General features: G+C 42.5%; 1 protein-coding gene across 4 annotated transcripts in view; it reads right to left on the bottom strand.

The window, feature by feature from the left end:
• LOC129740950 (uncharacterized) overlaps nucleotides 1-19264 on the bottom strand; it is an 82110-nt gene that overhangs the window by 9437 nt on the left and 53409 nt on the right. For all 4 annotated transcript variants that reach the window (XM_055732608.1, XM_055732609.1, XM_055732610.1 and 1 more), the window contains one exon: nucleotides 1731-1978. In XM_055732608.1, the coding sequence (XP_055588583.1) occupies nucleotides 1731-1978 (248 nt within the window). The remainder of the gene's footprint in view (nucleotides 1-1730; nucleotides 1979-19264) is intronic.

The raw sequence follows: 19264 nt of genomic DNA, 5'->3' as shown, positions 1-19264 counted from the left end.
TTACCGTCACGGAGTATCCGAGTCGAACGCGCCCTCTGCGATGGAGGCTGAGGGGATAAGACACGACCTTCTCCGCCGTCGAACTCGTAGGGGGAAGAGTATTCACGTCGCGTAATACCCTCGGGTGATGTGGTCTCACGTCACCGTCGGATGAGTCACTAGAGTCGGGTAGGATGACTTCACCGTCGGAATTCATCTGAGTCGTAAGCGTAAAAGACCCGTACGTGTGCTGTGACAGGTGCGAGTCCAGGATAAGCTGCTCTCGATTCGGCACACGGCGGTCAAAATGCCTAGGGTTGCCAGCCCCAGGGTTGCTAGCCAAAGGAAGGAGGAAGACCGGACCAAGGTCGGAGTAGAATACCTATCCTAGCAGTAAAGCATACAAAGATAAGACTCTACTTCCTACCTCTACTCGTGGAATATCTGAGTAGAACGCGCTCCCTACGACGGAAGCTGCGGGGATAAGACTATACATTATTCGCAGTCGAACTCGTAGGGGGAAGAGTATTTACGCCGCGGAATACTCTTGGGTAGAGTGACTTCACGTTGTCGGCGGGTGAGTCTCTCGAGTCGGTGTAGGATGACGTCTTCGTCGGGAATCATCCGAGTACTTTCATAAAACCCCGGACGTGTGCTGTGACTTACGCGTGTCCAGGATAAGATGCTCTCGATTTGGCACACGGCCGGCAAAGAGGAGAGGGCCTCGTCGTTAGAGGAGAGGTCATTGGTGTCTTGCAGTAGTTTCGAACAGAGGCGGAGCGCACGATAGTCGTGGAAACCAAGCGATCCTCGAGTTACGAGTAGAGGCCGGACCACGAGTCGTCAGAGGAGAGGTCCTTAGTCTTGAATCGTAACAAGAGGCACGGTATATATGCTGGAGTTTGGACTTGAAACTGAGTTAGCCGATGAGCGCTTAAACGCGGACTTGGTCTCCCATCTCGGGTACAGCCTTCGATGCAGGTCCGGATGGGAATTATGACCAGAGGCCCCAGGTGGACTGGGGTCACTGGTCACCCAACAACTTGACCATGTAAGATTCTCTGTAATGTAAGTTTAAGCTCAGTGTACCCAATCTAGAGTTTAGACTAAGTACCTTTATATTTTTCTCTAATACGTGTCTCTCCTTATGAATATTTTACTTAACTCAGACCAAGCTGGTCAAAGTCTGCATTTTCTTTGTTGTGTCTTCCGTTACCTTCGTCATTAGAATTATCGCTATTTTGAAGAGCTCATGAGCTAACCCATATCCTTGTTTTTAATAGATTTAGTTAGAGCTAGGACCGATCTAGTACATCTTGCCTCAAAACTTTTTATCAGACGACATATCTATTTATCCTCGGATGCTTAGATACAACAAAGGAAAAGGAACGATCGGAAAAGGCCTATTTTCCAACAAAAAAAAATGGCATCCAAGAGTGATTTGTGCTTCAAAAAAGTAAGAACATATACACTTTGGAAGAGAAAAAAAAGGATTCCAAGATTTTTGGATAGCCGCCAAAATGACTAGGGACACTAATTGGTACCGAATTGGTACGGAGCAAAAAAAAACTAAAAATAAAAACGGATCGATTCTTTTGAAAAGACTTTTTAATAATAAAAAAACAGTTCTACATTTCCTTCAAAGGGGTAAGAGGAGGGTGAGTGGTTCTGTTACATTGCAATGCATTGTTTCAAAAAATTACATGGGAACATGCGATTAATAAATCATCACACCAAAAAAACAAACCTACCGCACTTGTCCAGCACGTCCCGCAACAGTCCAACCGGCAAATCCTTCACCGATTCCTCCATCAGCTGACCCAGCTGGAATTCGGCCACCTTCCGGATCCGTTTCTCCTTGGCTGCCGGATCCTGCGGTTGCCCGGCCGAAACTGTGGTCGCGATCCGTTTGTTAAGGTTCTGCAGGATGTCCTTGTACCGGTCGACTTCCCGTTCCACTTCCTGTAGCCCGTCTGCATTTTTCTCGGCTTTGCTGGATCTGGACCAAACATTCACCGGGGGAGGGCAACACAGAAGGATTCAACAATCAATCGGGGGCAGGTGACATGGAATGAAACAGAGACAGAGAGAAAAAAACACCGTTCAGGTTAATCACCGTTTGATTGAGACACATCGATAAATAACGGGTGGGAAATTACTGCTAGTTTTATTTTTGCTCTTCTATGGGAAATTGCGGCTGCCTGGTCAGGTGAGCTGAGTTCATAACAGGAATGTCTCGTCCACGTCTATTTCTGGACGAACTGTGCGCTTTAATATGCAAAGTTATGGTGATCGAACACATGCTGTCGTCAGCACAAGTTGCAACAAAAAAGAAGGTCGGCTTGCTCATCATCGACCGGAATTGGCACACTTTATTGAATCATCTCGGGCGTTTGCTCTGAAACACACATTTTGGATGGAAAATTTTATCGAGCTGTTAAAATTTTATTATCTGGTAATGAACACATATGGGGATCCGGAATCACAAGTTTTGGATTACATCTAGGAGAGAGTTCAGGACACTATTTAGTTAGAGGATTTCGGCTACAAACTAATAGATAATATCGATTCTTTGATAATTTTTCTTAAATCTTCGATCCCAAATAACAATTTTCAATTCTCTAAGGATGTGCAAGGCTTTGAAACTTCATTTTAAATCAACGCCGACTCCGCAAGCACGACCACCTAGTAATGATTTGGCCGGATTTGGCATCAGTTCACTACTAAAAGGACACGACGGCTCGGCCAATCCAACAAAGTCCTCAATCGAAACCGTTTGAAACTTTTTGGGCCCTATCAAGACCGGCAAGTACATACATTGTTATTCCCTGGGTGAAAGGGCTTGAATTGCAGTTGACAAAAAAAGTTAAAAGTGTGTAAGTATCAGCTAATACTGCTAGTAACGTTGTAAAAATGTCAATTTCTCACTATATCTTGAGACCACTTGAGCTTGACTTATGTATGACGAAAATGGATGTGAAAAGTGTGCCAGTATAAGCGAATTGTACTTGTGCAAGTTTAAAAAAAAGTTTTTGATTGTATTTTGCGACCTCTTGGACAAAGGGGTTTGGTTTGGAGATGCCTTTTTTTTTAGTTGGTAACCACAGGTGGTAAATCCCGGTTTACGGATTGTATTCCAAGGCACGGCGCGCCACCGCGTCCCCCCAGTTTGCTACTCTGGGTCCATGGGTACAATGGGAAGACTCATGATATACTCCGTGTATACTCCCTACTCCCTAAACTCCTCCTGGGGTCGCAGACCTGGTTCCCACCTCGAACTGTTTAGGTCGCTAATGTGCTCCAAGGCAATACTCATTAACGAGACCACTTTCAGCAAAACCTCTCGTCTTTACGACTCGACGCCTGAACTCTCCTCTAACGACTTGAGAATCGACGTCTCCTCGCAATGACTCGAGATTCTCACACAAACCTCTCCTCTTCGCGACTTGAGGCCTGATCTCTCCTCTAACGACTTGAGATCCGACCCCTCCTCGCATCGACTCGAGGTTTACCTCTCCTCTGCACGATTCAAGGCCCGATCTCTCCTCTAACGACTTGAAATCTGACCTCTCCTCGTAATGACTCGAGGTGACCACTTGTACCCCTCCTCTTGTTGATAAGGGGCCTGATCCCTCCTCTTACGACTCGAGACCGACCCCTCATCATAAAGACTCGGGGTTAACCACACAAATCTCTCCGCCTGAAGGTTTGAGGCCTGACCTTTCCTCTAACGACTCGAGGCCCGATCTCTTATCTTCAGGGTTGGAGGTTTGCCACCTTGCCCGTCGTGTGCCTGATCGAGAGCAGCTCATCCTAGACTCGCTCCTGTTACGGCACACGCGCGGGACTTAACGCAACGACTCGGATGATTCCCGACGAAGACGTCATCCTACTCCGACTCGAATGGATCACCCGGCGTCGAGAGCCACTCTACCCGTGGGTATTCCCCGAACGTGGAATAACCCTTTCCCAACGATTTCCACTGCGAAGAAGGTCAAGTCTTATCCCCGCAGCTTCTGTCGTTGAGAACCGCCCTACTCGGATACTCCCCGAAGGTGGAGCATCCTACGCACGAACGTGCAGAAGGTATTGTCTTATCTTTGTAGCTTCAAACCGTGGGGTCGGACGCACTCTACTCGACAGTCTCCCGTCGATGGGGTCAGTCTACTCCGACCGTTGTCCGGTCTTCTTTATCCCCCTTGGCTGGCAACCCTAGGATTTTTGGTACACGTTCGGGACTTGAAACGCTACGACTCGGATGTTTCCCGACGGTGACGACATCCTACACCGACTCGAGAGGCTCGCCCGGCATCGAGAGCCTCTCTACCCGTGGGTATCCTCTGACAGTGGTTAACCCTCTTCCCTCGAGATTCGCTACGAGGAAAGTAAAGTCTTATCCCTGCAGTTTCCCCCTTAGGAAGCATCACTACTCGGATACCCCCCGACGTTGGGGTATCCTACACACGTTCGCGGCGCACCCCTGACCTCCTGGAGCTGCCGAATTCGATGTCAAAAGTGTGCTAGTATAAGCTATTACTATTGGTACAGAAATTTGAAAAATTGTTCATTTCTATCTACATTGTACAATCCCTTGTGTGGAAGAGCTTGGGATGTATCGAAAGGCTAGGTTACACAAAGAGTTCAAGTTGCCTAGTGTGGACTAGGCATAACTGGTGAAAATTGATTTTGAAGTGGGTTAGTTCTGTTTCTCATTATATATCTTTCGACGTTTTGGGTGAAAGGGTTTGAAGATGACAAAAATCGGTGTGGAAACATGCTAGTTGATCGTTGTTAGCAGGGTGCTAGTAGAAGCTACTAATGTTAATGCGCCGGTAGAAAAATAATTGTGTGGAGTGGATTCGTTTGAAGATGCCGAAAATAAATGCCAGAAGTGTACTAGCATGAGCTATATTTAAATACTCGTTCTTGGATATGAAAAAAAATCGTCGTTAGAAGTGTGCTAGTAGCAGCTACTTATGCTAGTAACGGTAGAGAAATTATTTATTCCAGACTACAGAACTTGGCTTGAAATGTTTAAAAAATCAATGTTAGAGGTGTACCAGTACCTAGCACTTGGATCATGGGAAATTGAATTCCCCTATCAGCCAAAATAAAGAAGATTTTGCGTAAAATTCTTGGGATTTTTTAATTTAAGACCTATTCTTCTAACCCACTTTAAAGCAACACACCAAAAAACCCTAATTTTCAGAGGTCGAATAACAGTTTCCAATACCCAATGTCACAATTATTCAATAGACCAGTTAAGGTGCAAATACACCTCCTTCGGTTGCATAAAAAGTGTGCAACTTCTCACTTCATCATAACTGTAATTTAAGCTCAAATTATCATCTTCAAGAGTCTAATGTGCCCTGTAATTTTGGCCAGTTGATAATCATAAACGTATATATAATTATTTCTCGACTGGGCCAGGCAGGCCCCGGTACCCAAATTTTCTGACGAACGCGCCGCGTAGCACCTTCTCAAGATAGGTAAAATTAGAAAGATAATTCGATGGTGATCCAACGAACTCGTCATCTCATTTTGGCGAACCAATCGATCTCAATCATTCTCAGGTTTTCGGCTAGTAATCAAATTAGCCACATTCGAAACTGCACCGAAACTTAAGCTCCAATGAACCAAGCGATCCATTGTATCTGATTCTGCTGCTACTTATATGAAAATAATGGCACCAGGTCGTATGGTTACTCGTGTATGTAGATCTGCAGGTTTCCCTCTTAGTAGATGAATCACACCCCGATTACCGGGCGGAGGAGGTTTCATCACTTTTCGCGAATCTGGGTGGCGGCGGATGAACAGAGCGCGCAGCCGGTGATGAAGTTGTTGGTTGAGATTCAGACAGCCGTTGAAACGAATGAGGTGGATTAGCATTCAAGAGCAAGCGGAAAAGGTGAATTAAGTACCAGCACTGATTTGTTGAGGGAACTGCTGGGTCTGCCGCGCGCCGCTTGCCGGTAAGTTGTGATTAATTACACTACTTTGCCTAGCTTTGTTTCAGATTCGCGAGCACATCTACTGGCTGGCTGGGTAATTATTGCGCAGAGAATGAACATAATTTCAGTGGTAGCACGGTAGCTCGATACTATGATTATGCTCTGAGCTCGTAACTTGTTATTTTTTCGTTTTTTTTTTTCAGAAGCGCACAAGGGGCATATAGTCTATGATACTGGACCTCATCAAACGTCGTTTCATCCAGAGAGGAACATGAGTTTAGGGAAAGAGTTCTAGATAGTTCAATAAGATTTTTGGTTTCATTAGGCAACAATAGACGAAGAGTGCACTATTCTTACGTTCATGAAGAATAACTGCCAAGAAGTCCATTTTCTACACCCATAGGAGAGATTTTGATTACTACAGATAATATGATTGGAAAAGCACTACTGACATAAAGATTCGAGCTCCTAAGCAAAACGATAACCACTACATTGAGGCGAAGCAAAAAACATTTTTTGGGATTTTTATCCTGTTGGATAATTCATCCGAAAAAAAATATAGTGAGAATCGAACTCACTACAACATCTCATTTCGGCTTGCCAGTTCGATATCTTACGCAGTTCACCATCTGAGTCGGTTAGAAAACGAAAGTTTTTGTCATAGATCTCTTGCCACCGACGATTATCAAAAAAAAAGCACTGCATTGGCCGTCTGCCGTTTGGCCGGTGTATTTTTTTCATCCTCCTTTGTCTTTAATGGGAGAGAGATTAGAATGCGAGGGGAATGGAACTAGAAACGGTTTTCTATTGCCGGCCGGTTTAGATACAATGCCATTTATTAGAAAGGTTGTTAATGCCGGTATGGCATAGAATCTTATACCGATAATTCCGCATCCAAGGAAGTTCATTATTGGAGTAGAATCTGGTTTGTCGGTGTAGTTGCTCACACATTTGGTAAATTTTGTTTATGAATTGCACTCCACGGCTTAGCGCCTCCATTCGATTTGTAACTCTGAAACCATGGGTTAACTCACGGTATACCTTTTCGTGTTTATAACCGGGCCACTAATCCTACCGAGAAACCCAATGAAACTTTCCTTTGATGACAGGAGATCAAACTCCCACTATTGCGTTGAACGGCATTAATCACGATCGAAGCCACCTCCAGCACTTATTCATACCTCTTCTCTTGACGACTCTACTCTGCGACCTGTTCCTAACTCTACCCTAGAGACTCCAAGTCCGACTTCTTCTAGTGATAACTCGATGTCCGCTATTCTACCCGCCATTTACCGATCGTGTTTTACTAATCCATCTGGTTCAGAGATGCACCTGCTCTTCAATTTCCAAGACGAATTCCTCCGAAACTTAATCGTTTACCCGGTTATCACCTACTTGTGTAAACGCTTTGCTTCTACCATTCCCTTCCGTCAGACCATCATTCTTGAGGTTTGAGCTTCTTCAACATCTCCGCTTTTTTTAGTTATCTTAAGCATAATCATGAATCCCAAAACAAAGTGATCGCCTCACGGTGATATAACTGCCTTTAGCTGTCACCATGATATTCCATTCATGAGCATGGAAAAGGATAGGAGCCTTAGAAGACCCAGGCCAGCTACTTTATACAGAGTTTCCCCAAAGGACTCAGAGGAGTTGCCGCCAGCACTTGTGCTGTATCCAGTATCCCCACTCCAAGATTTTTCAGAAGATTCCCTACCCTCGACGACCATCGGAAGGGTTTCTCTCGACGAATTCCCGTTTGGCTTAACGACCTTCCTTCAGATTTCCGAGTCAGCGGCTTTCTAATGAATTATCGGTTCCAACGATTTGATGTCCCAGTCGGATGACCTCTCAATGGTATCCGGCTGACAGTCTTCCAACAGATTTTTGGCTAGACTACTTTCCAGTGGATGATTAATCCTCCAACCTCTCCTCTTAATTGGCATTCCCTTGACAATTCCCAGTTTGACGATCTTCCAAACGTGAAAATCCCAGATAAAAAAGCTTTTAAATGAATCTCCAGATCTCTCAACTCAATGATCATGCACGGATACGCAGGCCTACGACTCCAAATGATTTTCTGATTCAAAAACCATACCGTATGGAGTCTCTTGAAGTGAAACCTATTCGTAAGGGTCCCATACAAAATAAGCAAAAATTTGACCAATTCGAACAATTTTCGGCAACTCCTGAACCGATCAATGTGAAATTTGGTGTGCAGCCGTTTTCAAGGCCGGGAATGGTTTCTATAATACTTTCAAACCACTTCTAAATCCAAGAAAAAGGGGGGCCCCATACAAAAGCCCCATACAATCGAGCAATTTTTGGAAACTATTGGAGCGATCAACGTGAAGTTTGGTGTGTAGCCGTTTTCAAGACCGCGAATAATTTCTAAAACCTTTCAAACTCCTTCGAATCCAATAAGAGGGGGCTCCCATACAAAATTAATAAAAATAATATTGGAAACTATTAAACCGATCAACGTGAAATTTGGTGCGGCCGTTTTCAAGACTCTATAATACTTTCAAACCCCTCCGAATCCAAAAAGAGGGGGCTCCCATACAAAACTAACAAAAATTCGACACAATTCGAACAATTTTCGGAAACTACTAAACCGATCAACGTGAAATATGGTGTGTAGCTGTTTTCGAGACCGGGAATGGTTTTCATAATAGTTTTAAACCCCTTCGAATCTAAAAAGAGGGGAACTTCCATAAAAAATTTACAAAAATTTTACATTTTCCGAAAAATTTTCGGAAAGTACTGAAGCGATCAACGTGAAATTTGGTGCATAACCGTTATAAAGACCGGGAATGGTTTCGATAATACTTTCAAACCTCACCGAATTCAAAAAGAGGGAGGCTCCCATAGAAAATCACAAAATTTCACATAATTTTAACAATTTTCGGAAAGTACTGAACCGATCAACGTGAAATTTGGGATGTAGCTGTTTTCGAGACCGGGAATGGTTTCTATAATACTTTCAAATCCTTTCGAATCTAATAAGAGGGGAGCTCCAATACAAAATTTACAAACATTTTACATAATTCGAACAATTTTTGGAAAGTACTGAAGCGATCAACGTGAAATTTGGTGTGTAGCTGTTTTCGAAATCGGAAATGATTTCTATAATACTTTCAAACCCCTCCGAATCCAAAAAGAGAGGGTTCCCATACAAAATTAATAAAAATAATTTCAGAAATTACGAAACCGATCAACGTGAAATTTAGTGTGTAGCCACTTTCAAGACCAGCAATGGTTTTTATAATGCTTTCAAACCCCTCCAAATCCAAAATATGAGGCTCCCATACAAAATTTTCAAAAATTTGAGATAAAAAGAACAATTTTTGGAAAGTACTGAAGCCATCAACGTGAAATTTGGTCTATAGTTGTCAAGACCGGGAATGGTCTCTTAAAACTCTTTCGAGGCCTAAAACAGGGGGTTCCCATACAAAACTAATAAAACTTGACATAATTCGAACAATTTTCGGAAACTCCTGAACCGATCAATGTGAAATTTGGTGTGTAGCAGTTTCCAAGACCGGAAATGGTTTCTATAACAGTTTCAAACATCTCCAAATCCAAAGAGAGGGGGCCCCCATACAAAATAGGCAAAAATTTGACACAATTCGATCAATTTTCGGAAACTACTGAACCGATCAACGTGAAATTTAGGGTGCAGCCGTTTCCAAGACCTGGAATGGTTTCTATAATACTTCAATCCCCTCCGAACCCAAAAAGAGGGGGGTTCTCATACAAAATAAACAAAAATATGACAAAATTCGAACATTTTTCGGAAAGTACTGAACCAATCAATGTGAAATTTGGTGTGTAGCCGTTTTGAAGACCGAGAATGGTTTCTTTAAACTTTCGAACTTAAAATTCAAACGGGGGGGGGGGGGGGGTGGTTGTCTCCATCTTTTCTATGGCTGTATAACAGGTTTTACACTGTAACATGATTCATTCATGGAAAATCATTAAAAGACTCATCCAAACATCGAAAAAAATAAATTAACAGCTTTTCGCACGCCTAACCCATTCATGCGGCGATAATTTTCATTGATCATTTGTTTTTCCCTCTCTCGACACCACGGGTGTAAATATCAAACCATTTACGCTTTACGCGTTTTTTCCTCAGTTTTCGCATTTGATTTGTTCATACTTTACGTACAAACATATACGTACGTACGTACGTACGCATTCCTCTTGATCCGACACATTTTTCGCTGTTTTGTTTTCGTTTAATATTTTCTTTATAGACTGTTCTTGTACCAACAACAACACCAAAAGGTGTTTGTGCATCAGTGCGTGCTAGCCCGAAAAAAAATCAACCCATTCATGGAATACTTTTCCGAACAAACCGGCATCACCGCTAACAGCATCAAACTAGTATTTTTTTTGTCTTTTTTTTTTTGGTTCTTCTCTTTCCAATGGACACGATATCGTTCAATCTGGTTTCAATTACCTCACTTTTTCTTCCACATTAATTGTTGCCCCAGTGACTGACTGACTGACTGACTGACTGACTGACAGATTGTAATTGTTGCAAATGTCAGATATGCAAAGATGGTGGTGAAGCAACAACAACACATTAACAATGTTGGGAGATGTGGAAAACAGCAACGAGAGACCAAAAAAAAACCGTGAGAATTGCGGTCGCACCTTCAATGTTCAGTTGATATGTGTGGTGCCAGACGGTTGTTTTAATTGTTTATTTTGCTGCACCATTAGCAAGAAAGGCATTGAACACGGGCGATGCCATCTGAGTGGCTAGAACCTCTCCGCTTTAGGCGCTTAAAAGACTCAAAAATTCAAGAAAAATTGTAAGAAAATAAAAATGAAAACAACGTGAAAATATTTGTTTTGAACAAAAATAATATAACGGCATGAACTATACCGGATCAAAACATCCGAATCGTTTATAATTTGTTGATACTAAGCACAGTTCCAGGAATTCGTTCCGACTGCTGTCAGAGTTTTCCCTGCAAAACTCGTAGTGATTTTTTTCGCTACCGGCGCTCTGTGCCTATATTTTTCCAACTACAACGCCTGCAATTGGTAAGAAACAATAACAAATCCTAACCTTGAAAACGGATCAAGCAACAACAAGTTGGAGCAACTTACGTGGGCTTGACGGTAGCTGTGAGTTCATCGGGTGCAAAATACAAATGCATTGAAGTCACGTACGTACGGTTTTGGACTTTTCTTGAGTCTTTATTTCAACCAATTTTCATTTTTCAACTGTTGACCAGTAGTGTTTAATTATTTCTGTAATGTATGCGTAATTCTTCTGAAGTTTCTAACGAGTTGTAACTTACTAATGAGGAGCGCAATGAGCACCTCTAGATGGGGTTACACGGGCACTCTTTGCCGTATAATAGACCTTTAATTCATCTTTATTGAATTTTAATTTGAAGTTGCTCACCAAGAAAGTACATTAGGGATCGTGTGTGTAAGTTCAACCTTCTTCTATAATCCTATTTGCCGCTAGTAGTATTCGTGTCATAGTTCATGGCGTTTCACTAATACTTTTAAATTTTGAGGACATTAACCTCAAAAACGACCATGTTTGTCTACCGAATCCCCTTTTTTGTACCGAGAGTTTTTGAGGTTAATTGTCCCGTCTCATCTGTACACGCTCAGCAAGTGTGTTTAAGAAATGTCAAAAACAACTCTATATCCCTTATAGCTTGCTTTGTGAGTTTCAGGGTGCCCATTGAGCCCCGGAGGGGGTGTTCATTTGTAGTTTTTGCCCATATGCATAGTGTTCGTTTTTTCAAAAAACAACTGGAAAAATTAACTCGTAAAACTAAATTGTCATCGAACTTCATCCTAGTTGAAATTAATGCAATTGCAAATTGTTGGTACATTAACACTGAGAACCCCCAAGAACATTAAAGACCGTAGTGTTGACCGAGCTCGTGGTTCATCCTTCGCCTCCACACTCCGTTCTCCTGCTCGCCGCCAAAGATGGTTCTTAACACTCGTCGATCGTTAACTCCGAGTGTACGAAGGTCCTCCTCGAGCAATATGCACGTCTCGTGCCCGTAGAGAACAACCGGTAGAATGAGCGTCATGTACAGATTACACTTCGTGCGAGGGCTAATTCTCCTCGACCGCTATTGCTTGGGGAGTCCACAGTAGGCACTTTTTTCGCTGATCATTCGCCGCCGGATCTCACGGCTGTCATTGTCTGCGGTCACCAGTGAGCCGAGATAGACAAAGTCTTCAACTATCTCCAACATGTCGCCATCGATTGTGACCTTGTTATCACTGGACAAGCGGGTTTGATCGATCTCGGATCCGCGGGTCAGCATATACTTCGTCTAGGACGTATTAATCATCGACTCAATCCTTCCAGCTTCGCGTTTCAGTTTGCGGAAAGTAGCCAGGTCGTTTATGAAGAGCACGAAGATTAGAGGTCCTAGGTGACTGCCTTGTGGACCATCAGACGGTATTTCGAACACGACGTTTCACGAATATTTATATAGCTCGCCACGGTACACTCTTCTTTGACTCAACGATGTGATACACAGCAGGCCACACCTTTGGGGGTAAGGCGGTAGCCTTACGGGATCTTGCCAAGCGAAGAAATCTTTTCTGAACTTTTTCAACTCTTGACTTCTACATGAACGGAGTTGTAAGGCGCCCAAACTGGTGTCGCATACTCCAAGACACTGCGGACTGATGAGTAGAATTTTGAGAGTGTACGGGTCCTCAAAGCTCAAAGTGTTTCGTCGGAGAAATCCAAGCAAAGCAAAAGTTTTTGCTGTTGTAGTGGCGATATGCTGAGTAAATGAGAGCTTTTGGTGGAAGGTTACTCCCAGGTCTTTTATGTTAGTCACTCTTTCAAGTGGAGTACTATCTAGAACGTAGTTAAAGACAACTGTGGTTCTGGTTTTGAATAAGCTGACACATTTGCGTTTTTCAGCGTTAACTACCATTCCGTGTTTCTCACACCATGCGATTACTCTATTCTTGTCTTCTTGAAGTCGATGGTCAGATAGATTTTTAAGTCGTCTGCAAACATAAGTTTAGACGATTGAAAGAAAGTAGCCAGGTCGTTTATGAAGAGCACGAAGATTAGAGGTCCTAGGTGACTGCCTTGTGGAACACAGGACGGTATTTCGAACACGGTGGAGTGTGTTCCACGAATATTTATATAGCCTTGACGATTTAATAGATACGAATATATGCCGACTCTGGAAACCCGCCTCAATTTTTCTTGCACGAGAATGTGTGGAACTTTGTCGAAGGCTTTGGCAAAGTCGATGTATATAGAATCCACTTGTATTTTTTTACTATTTAATCACATCAAGTTAAAGGGTGAAAGTGCGAAGGTGGTAGTCTAACGGAATCATTCCATGGCTGTCGTCGAAGTGCATATCTTAAGAACTTATTTTGAACCCTCTCAATCCTTTCGATTTTTACTTCCAGATAAGCTACCAGACTATCACGGCATATTCCAATACACTACGAACCAAGACACAGAAAATCGCTTTGAGGCAATAGATAAATATCTTCAAAGTCAGCGGTGTTTCTCTGGATGAAACCTACATATGTGTTCAGTAAAAGTCAGTCTGTGATCAAACATAACGCCCAAATCTTTTATAGAAGTCAATATCTCCATTACTTCTGTGTCCATGATGTAAACAAAGCGGATGTGTTCTCTTGAATTATGGAAAGTAAAACATTTTCACTTATTCGAGTTAGCTATCATCCTATGTGACCTGCACCAGTCCACCAGTATCAAGATGTTAGCTTGAAGTGCTGCACAGTCCACTAATGATCCAATCATTCGGTACATTTTAGGATCGTCTGTGTCCATCAACTTCGAAGATATGAGTATCCAAGCAAGATCGTTCACAAAAAGTATAAAAAGGAGTGGGCCTAAGTGGCTTCTCTGAGGGACGCCGGACGGAACGTTGAACGGCTGAGATCTGGATCCTCGTAAGTTCACAAATGCTTGACGTTTTGTTGGGTAAGAGTACAGTCACGATGTGGACGACGACGTAAAGCCAAAGCCAGCGATTTTTTTTTTTAATTACCAGTGTTCGTGCGGTACTTTGTCAAATGCTTCAGAAAAGTCCACGTAAATAGCATCAACTTGTTGTTTTTTGATCATAGCCGAACGCAGTGTTTTAGAATAGCACAACAAGTTGGAAACAGTTGATCTGGTAAATATAATTTTATAGCGAAATTCTTTAGTTTATTACTTGGTCTTTGGATGAGGAATTACCATACAGACAAATTTCTTAAGAACTAGCTTATTCTACTTATGTCTAGTTTAAATTTACGTTTACATACATTAAAATCAAACAGATGGTACACTACATTGAAACGTTCACAGCATTTGTCGGGTTTTGATTGGGTGGTTTCGACCATACGCAGTACGGTGGTAAGGTATCCAGAGAAACTGGCGTTGTCGGAGCGTCCTCGTGGATAAATTGACACGCTGGAGTATGTAAGAGCAGTCCACACGATGAGTCAGGGTGTCAAAAATAAAAGTTTGCTGAAGTTCGGTACGACGTTTTTTCAAGCGTGGCCAGATTTACAAGGGCGCATCTTTGTTCGTAAGACGGAAGACGAAGCGGTTCAGTCCAGGGAAGGCGCCGTAAAGCATACCTTATAAAACTACATTGAACTCGTTCAAGGAGGTAACTCTGTGTGCTCTGAAAAGGAGCCCATATCTGTGCAACGTATTCCATAATGCTTCGTACTGAAGCGCAGTAAACAGCTTTCAAAGTATAGATGTCGTCGAAATCCTCGGTATTTCGACGCAGAAATCCTAATGCAGAAAAACCTTTTGCGGAAGTAATTGCAATTTGTTCAGCAAATGTGAGCCTGTTATCAATCTTCACTCCGAGATCTAAAATTGACTTCACGTTTTCAAGATAACTTTCAGATAGGCGGTAGTCAAAATTGACGATGTTTCGTGAGCGAGTAAAATTTACTACCTTGCATTTTTTTGCATTAGCCTGCATCCCGTTCAAGCGGCACCAGCTTTCAAGCCTAGCGATATCAGCTTGCAGAGCCATACAATCTTTATTACTATGAATCCTCCTAAAAAGCTTCAAATCGTCAGCATACAGGAGCTTGTCGGAGTGGAGTTTTGCACATAGATCATTTACAAATGTAATGAAAAGTAGCGGTCCGAGGTGGCTTCCTTGAGGTACTCCTGACGGGGTTTCGAATATACTAGATCGTGACCCATTTATTTTCGTGAAAGCGCAGCGATTTGTGAGATACGACTTGATCCACTCGAGAGACCAAGTTGGAAAACCAAGTCGGCCCAACTTTCTGATAAGTAAATCGTGCGGGAATCGATCGAAAGCTTTAGCAAAATCGATATAAATCGAGTTTACTTGACAACCTTTTTCCAGGCTATTACTGATTGAGCTTACGTAGCACATTAAGTTGCTAACAGTCGACCTCTTCTTCACAAAGCCATGCTGTGATTCGGATATGAACGGTTTAACGGCGGCGTACAGTCTTTCTTGCATCAAAGCTTCGTATACTTTGGAAATAGAATTCAGAATTGAGATGGGACGGTAATTTTCGACTTTGTGCGCATTTCCCGATCTTGCGTTTAAATACTGAAAATCTAATGCAAAGTTAAATTAAAGTGTTAAAAAATCTGAGAAATTGCAAATTGACAAAAAAATTTAAAAACAGCTACTTTTGAAAATTCGTCCAAAATCCTGTTTTTCGAATTTTGAAAATCTAAAGATGTGAAAATGTACCAAATAACGTCCTCTTTTCAAAATTTATCTGGTGTGACTTTAACAATGTTGACGGTTCAACGATTGAAAATTACGGTTTTTACACCACTTTTAAAGATTTTTGTGTTCATGATCTCAAAAAAATTCAAAAAAATATATCCTTGGAAACTGATTGAAATTTTTTTTCGCTGATTTACAGTCTTCTTTCCGAAGCATGTTTTTCGGACTTTCAGAGTCCGTCCATGAAAAAAGTGATGATGCAAAATTAAAGATTCCAAGAATTCATTGAGGGTTTCCGAAGATTTTTTATTTATTTGGATGCACCCGAATAAATTTACAAGCCGCTTCACTTCCAATAGGGTCATATTGACACTTAAGAGCGGATTAGGGCTAAAAATGATAAAATTCATACCAAGTCAAAAACAACAGTTTCGATACATTCCAACCGTAAAGTTTGTACCGTGCAGTCGCATTGTTTTATCGCTCTTCTAAAACGAAACAATAGTGTGTGATTTTCGGTACGCGCATCGTGTTTCCAGCCTGATACAACTGGCCTTGAATGTGCCGTAAGGGAGTTCGAGGGATCCAATAGGTAACCCGCCATCCGGAGTAGGTGTGCCGTCGCCGGGGACCAGAAGGAGCCTCAACACGATAGCCAGTCGACCACCAAAGAAGAAAGCGCTTTTTTCGACCAAGCCACGTGGTCATCAAGGTCATCAAATCAGCTGCCATATCGCAATCGAGCTGAGCGGAGGGTGGCTACAAAACAAAGCCGCACTGGACTCATTTGATGCAACAACAACAAAAAATTAAGATTTGTATTTGCTTTATTCATTTTCCCTTTTTTTTAACCTAAACTAGTACTATCCCTAGCTACCTTTTCTCTTTGTTTTTTTTTCGGATTTTGTGAGTGTACTTCGTTCATATTTTAATTACGGAAGACATATTTGTCCCCGTAATAAAATATGAGCGAAGGCGGGGGGGAGGAACCCACAGTTCCTATGGATGATGGGAGCATCCTCTATGAAAATGTTGAGCACCTGGAGGACCCTAGCTTTTCCACTGAGAATAACATCTCAGTTGATGAAGCGGGTCCTTCAGGTGCTCATACATTTACAAAAGAAGATCTCTCGCCATCACCCACAGAAACTGCGACCCCCCGAATCAAGGTTTATTCGGCTAATTCGACTTTTGCTGGTCCGTGGGTGGTTTTTTTCCGGCCTAAACCTAACGGAAAACCACTCAACGTTATTCAAATTACGAAGACTCTGGCTAAGTGGTCCTCTGTAACCAGCGTTACAAAGGTAAGACCTAACAAATTGCGGGTTGTCGTGGCTAGCCTGAAAGCAGCCAACGAAATTGTTGCCAGCAATCATTTCAACTTGGAATATCGAGTGTTTGTTCCATCTCGAGAGGTGGAAATTGAGGGAGTGATATCCGAAATGAGTCTGACAGCAGAATATGTTAAAGCCCACGGTGTGGGCAGATTCAGGAGCCTCGACTCGACTGAGGTCAAAATCTTGGACTGCCGCCAACTCGTGACTGCCTCCGTCGTTGCTGGCGTTAAAAAATATTCGCCGTCAGCCTCATTTCGGGTAACATTTGAGGGTACAGCACTCCCTCATTATGTCCTCATTGATGACATGCTAAGGCTTCCAGTTAGGCTGTTCGTGCCTCGTCCCATGAATTGCGACAAATGCATCAAAATAGGACATACTGCCTCCCACTGTTGTAGTAAACCTCGTTGTTCTCGTTGTGGTGAAAATCATGGGGATGGAGCGTGCTCCGCAACAGTTCACAAATGTGTATATTGCGGAGGTTCTCCCCATGATTTATCTTCTTGTGACGCATTTAAAAACAGTTGGGTAAAACAGAGGCGTTCGTTAATAGAAAGATCTAAACGCTCCTATGCCGCAGTTCTGAAAAGCACATCTCCTCCGGTAGAATCTCTCTCAAATAATGTTTTTTCTGTACTGCCGGTTGACGACGGTGCCACAGATACAACTGATGAAGAACAGCCATCATTCTTGTTAGGGAGCTCCCGGAAGCGTTCAAAGGTAACTTCTCCTAAAATTCCTAAAAAGGTCCCTCTAATCAGCTCATCAATCAGCAGTGGTAAGAAATCTTCAGTGGATAAGGAGAACCAAATCCCGCCTGGTTTTCGCGGGAAAACTACATCTTCCAATGATCCTGCAGTCGCAGGAACATCAAAACACCCAACACCTAACACTAGCTCTTCTGCGGTGACTGTCCAAATGGGACTTTTCAAGCTGTCCGATATTGTGAATGGACTGCTTTCGTTTTTTGATGCATCGGACTCCATTAGAAGCATTATTACAGCAATGCTTCCTATTGTGAAGACATTTTTTGAGCATTTGATGCAAACTTGGCCCCTTCTTTCAGTGTTTATCTCTCTCGATGGCTAATTCACGCCGAGAGGTCGGAGATATCACTGTTATACAGTGGAACTGTCGTAGTCTCATTCCTAAACTGGATGTGGTCAACCATTTACTTCATAAAACGAACTGTGATATTTTTGCATTGTCCGAAACTTGGTTATCTTCTCAATCTAACATCTCATTCCACAATTTTAATATTATCCGCCTGGATCGTGACGATTCTTATGGAGGGGTACTTTTGGGGATCAATAAGTGCCACTCTTTTTATAGAATTCACCTTCCTTTATCGGGCGGAATTGAAGCTGTTGCTTGTCATACAACTATAAGAAGTAAGGACTTATGTGTTGTTAGTTTGTACTGGCCTCATAGAGTTGCAGTGGATCGAAGTCACCTGGAGGACCTGTGCTCAGTGCTCCCCGAGCCAAGGTTGATCCTGGGGGACTTCAATTCGCATGGAACTGTCTGGGGAGAACAAATTGACGATAGTCGTTCAACTCTTATCTATGACATTTGTGACAGTTTCAATTTAACAATTTTGAACACGGGTGAAAAAACACGGGTACCTAAACCTCCTGCAAGACAAAGCGCAATTGACCTCTCACTCTGCTCAAATTCCCTATCATTTGATTGCCAGTGGAAGGTGGTCCATGATCCTAATGGTAGTGATCACTTGCCTATCGAAATTACAATCACTAATGGGGTCAGTTCTTCAAACACAATAAATATGACATATGACCTTACAAGACACATCGACTGGAAAAAGTACTCGGACGAAATAATAACAGCCATCGATTCTATGCATGTTCTATCTCCGTTGGAGGAGTACCACTTTCTTTCACGTTTGATATATGAAAGTGCACTTTGTGCTCAAACGAAACCCATCCCAGATTCATCTGTTCCTAGAAGGCCCCCTAATCCTTGGTGGGACCAGCAGTGTTCCAAGCTTTATAAAGACAAATCGAAAGCATTCAAAGATTTTCGAAAACATGGAACTCTCGTCCTTTTTGAAACATATGTTTCCCTTGAAAATCAGTTCAAAAACTTGATCAAGGGGAAGAAAAAGGCGTATTGGAGGAATTTTGTGGGTGGTTTATCACGGGAAACATCCTTGAGTACCTTGTGGAGAGTGGCACGAAGCATGCGTAACCGATCATCTACAAATGAAAGTGAAGAATATTCACATAGATGGATATTTAACTTCGCACGGAAAGTC

The sequence above is a fragment of the Uranotaenia lowii genome, chromosome 2 (assembly GCF_029784155.1).
Source record: "Uranotaenia lowii strain MFRU-FL chromosome 2, ASM2978415v1, whole genome shotgun sequence".
Lineage (NCBI taxonomy): Eukaryota > Metazoa > Arthropoda > Insecta > Diptera > Culicidae > Uranotaenia > Uranotaenia lowii.
This window is presented reverse-complemented; position numbering and strand designations above follow the sequence as displayed.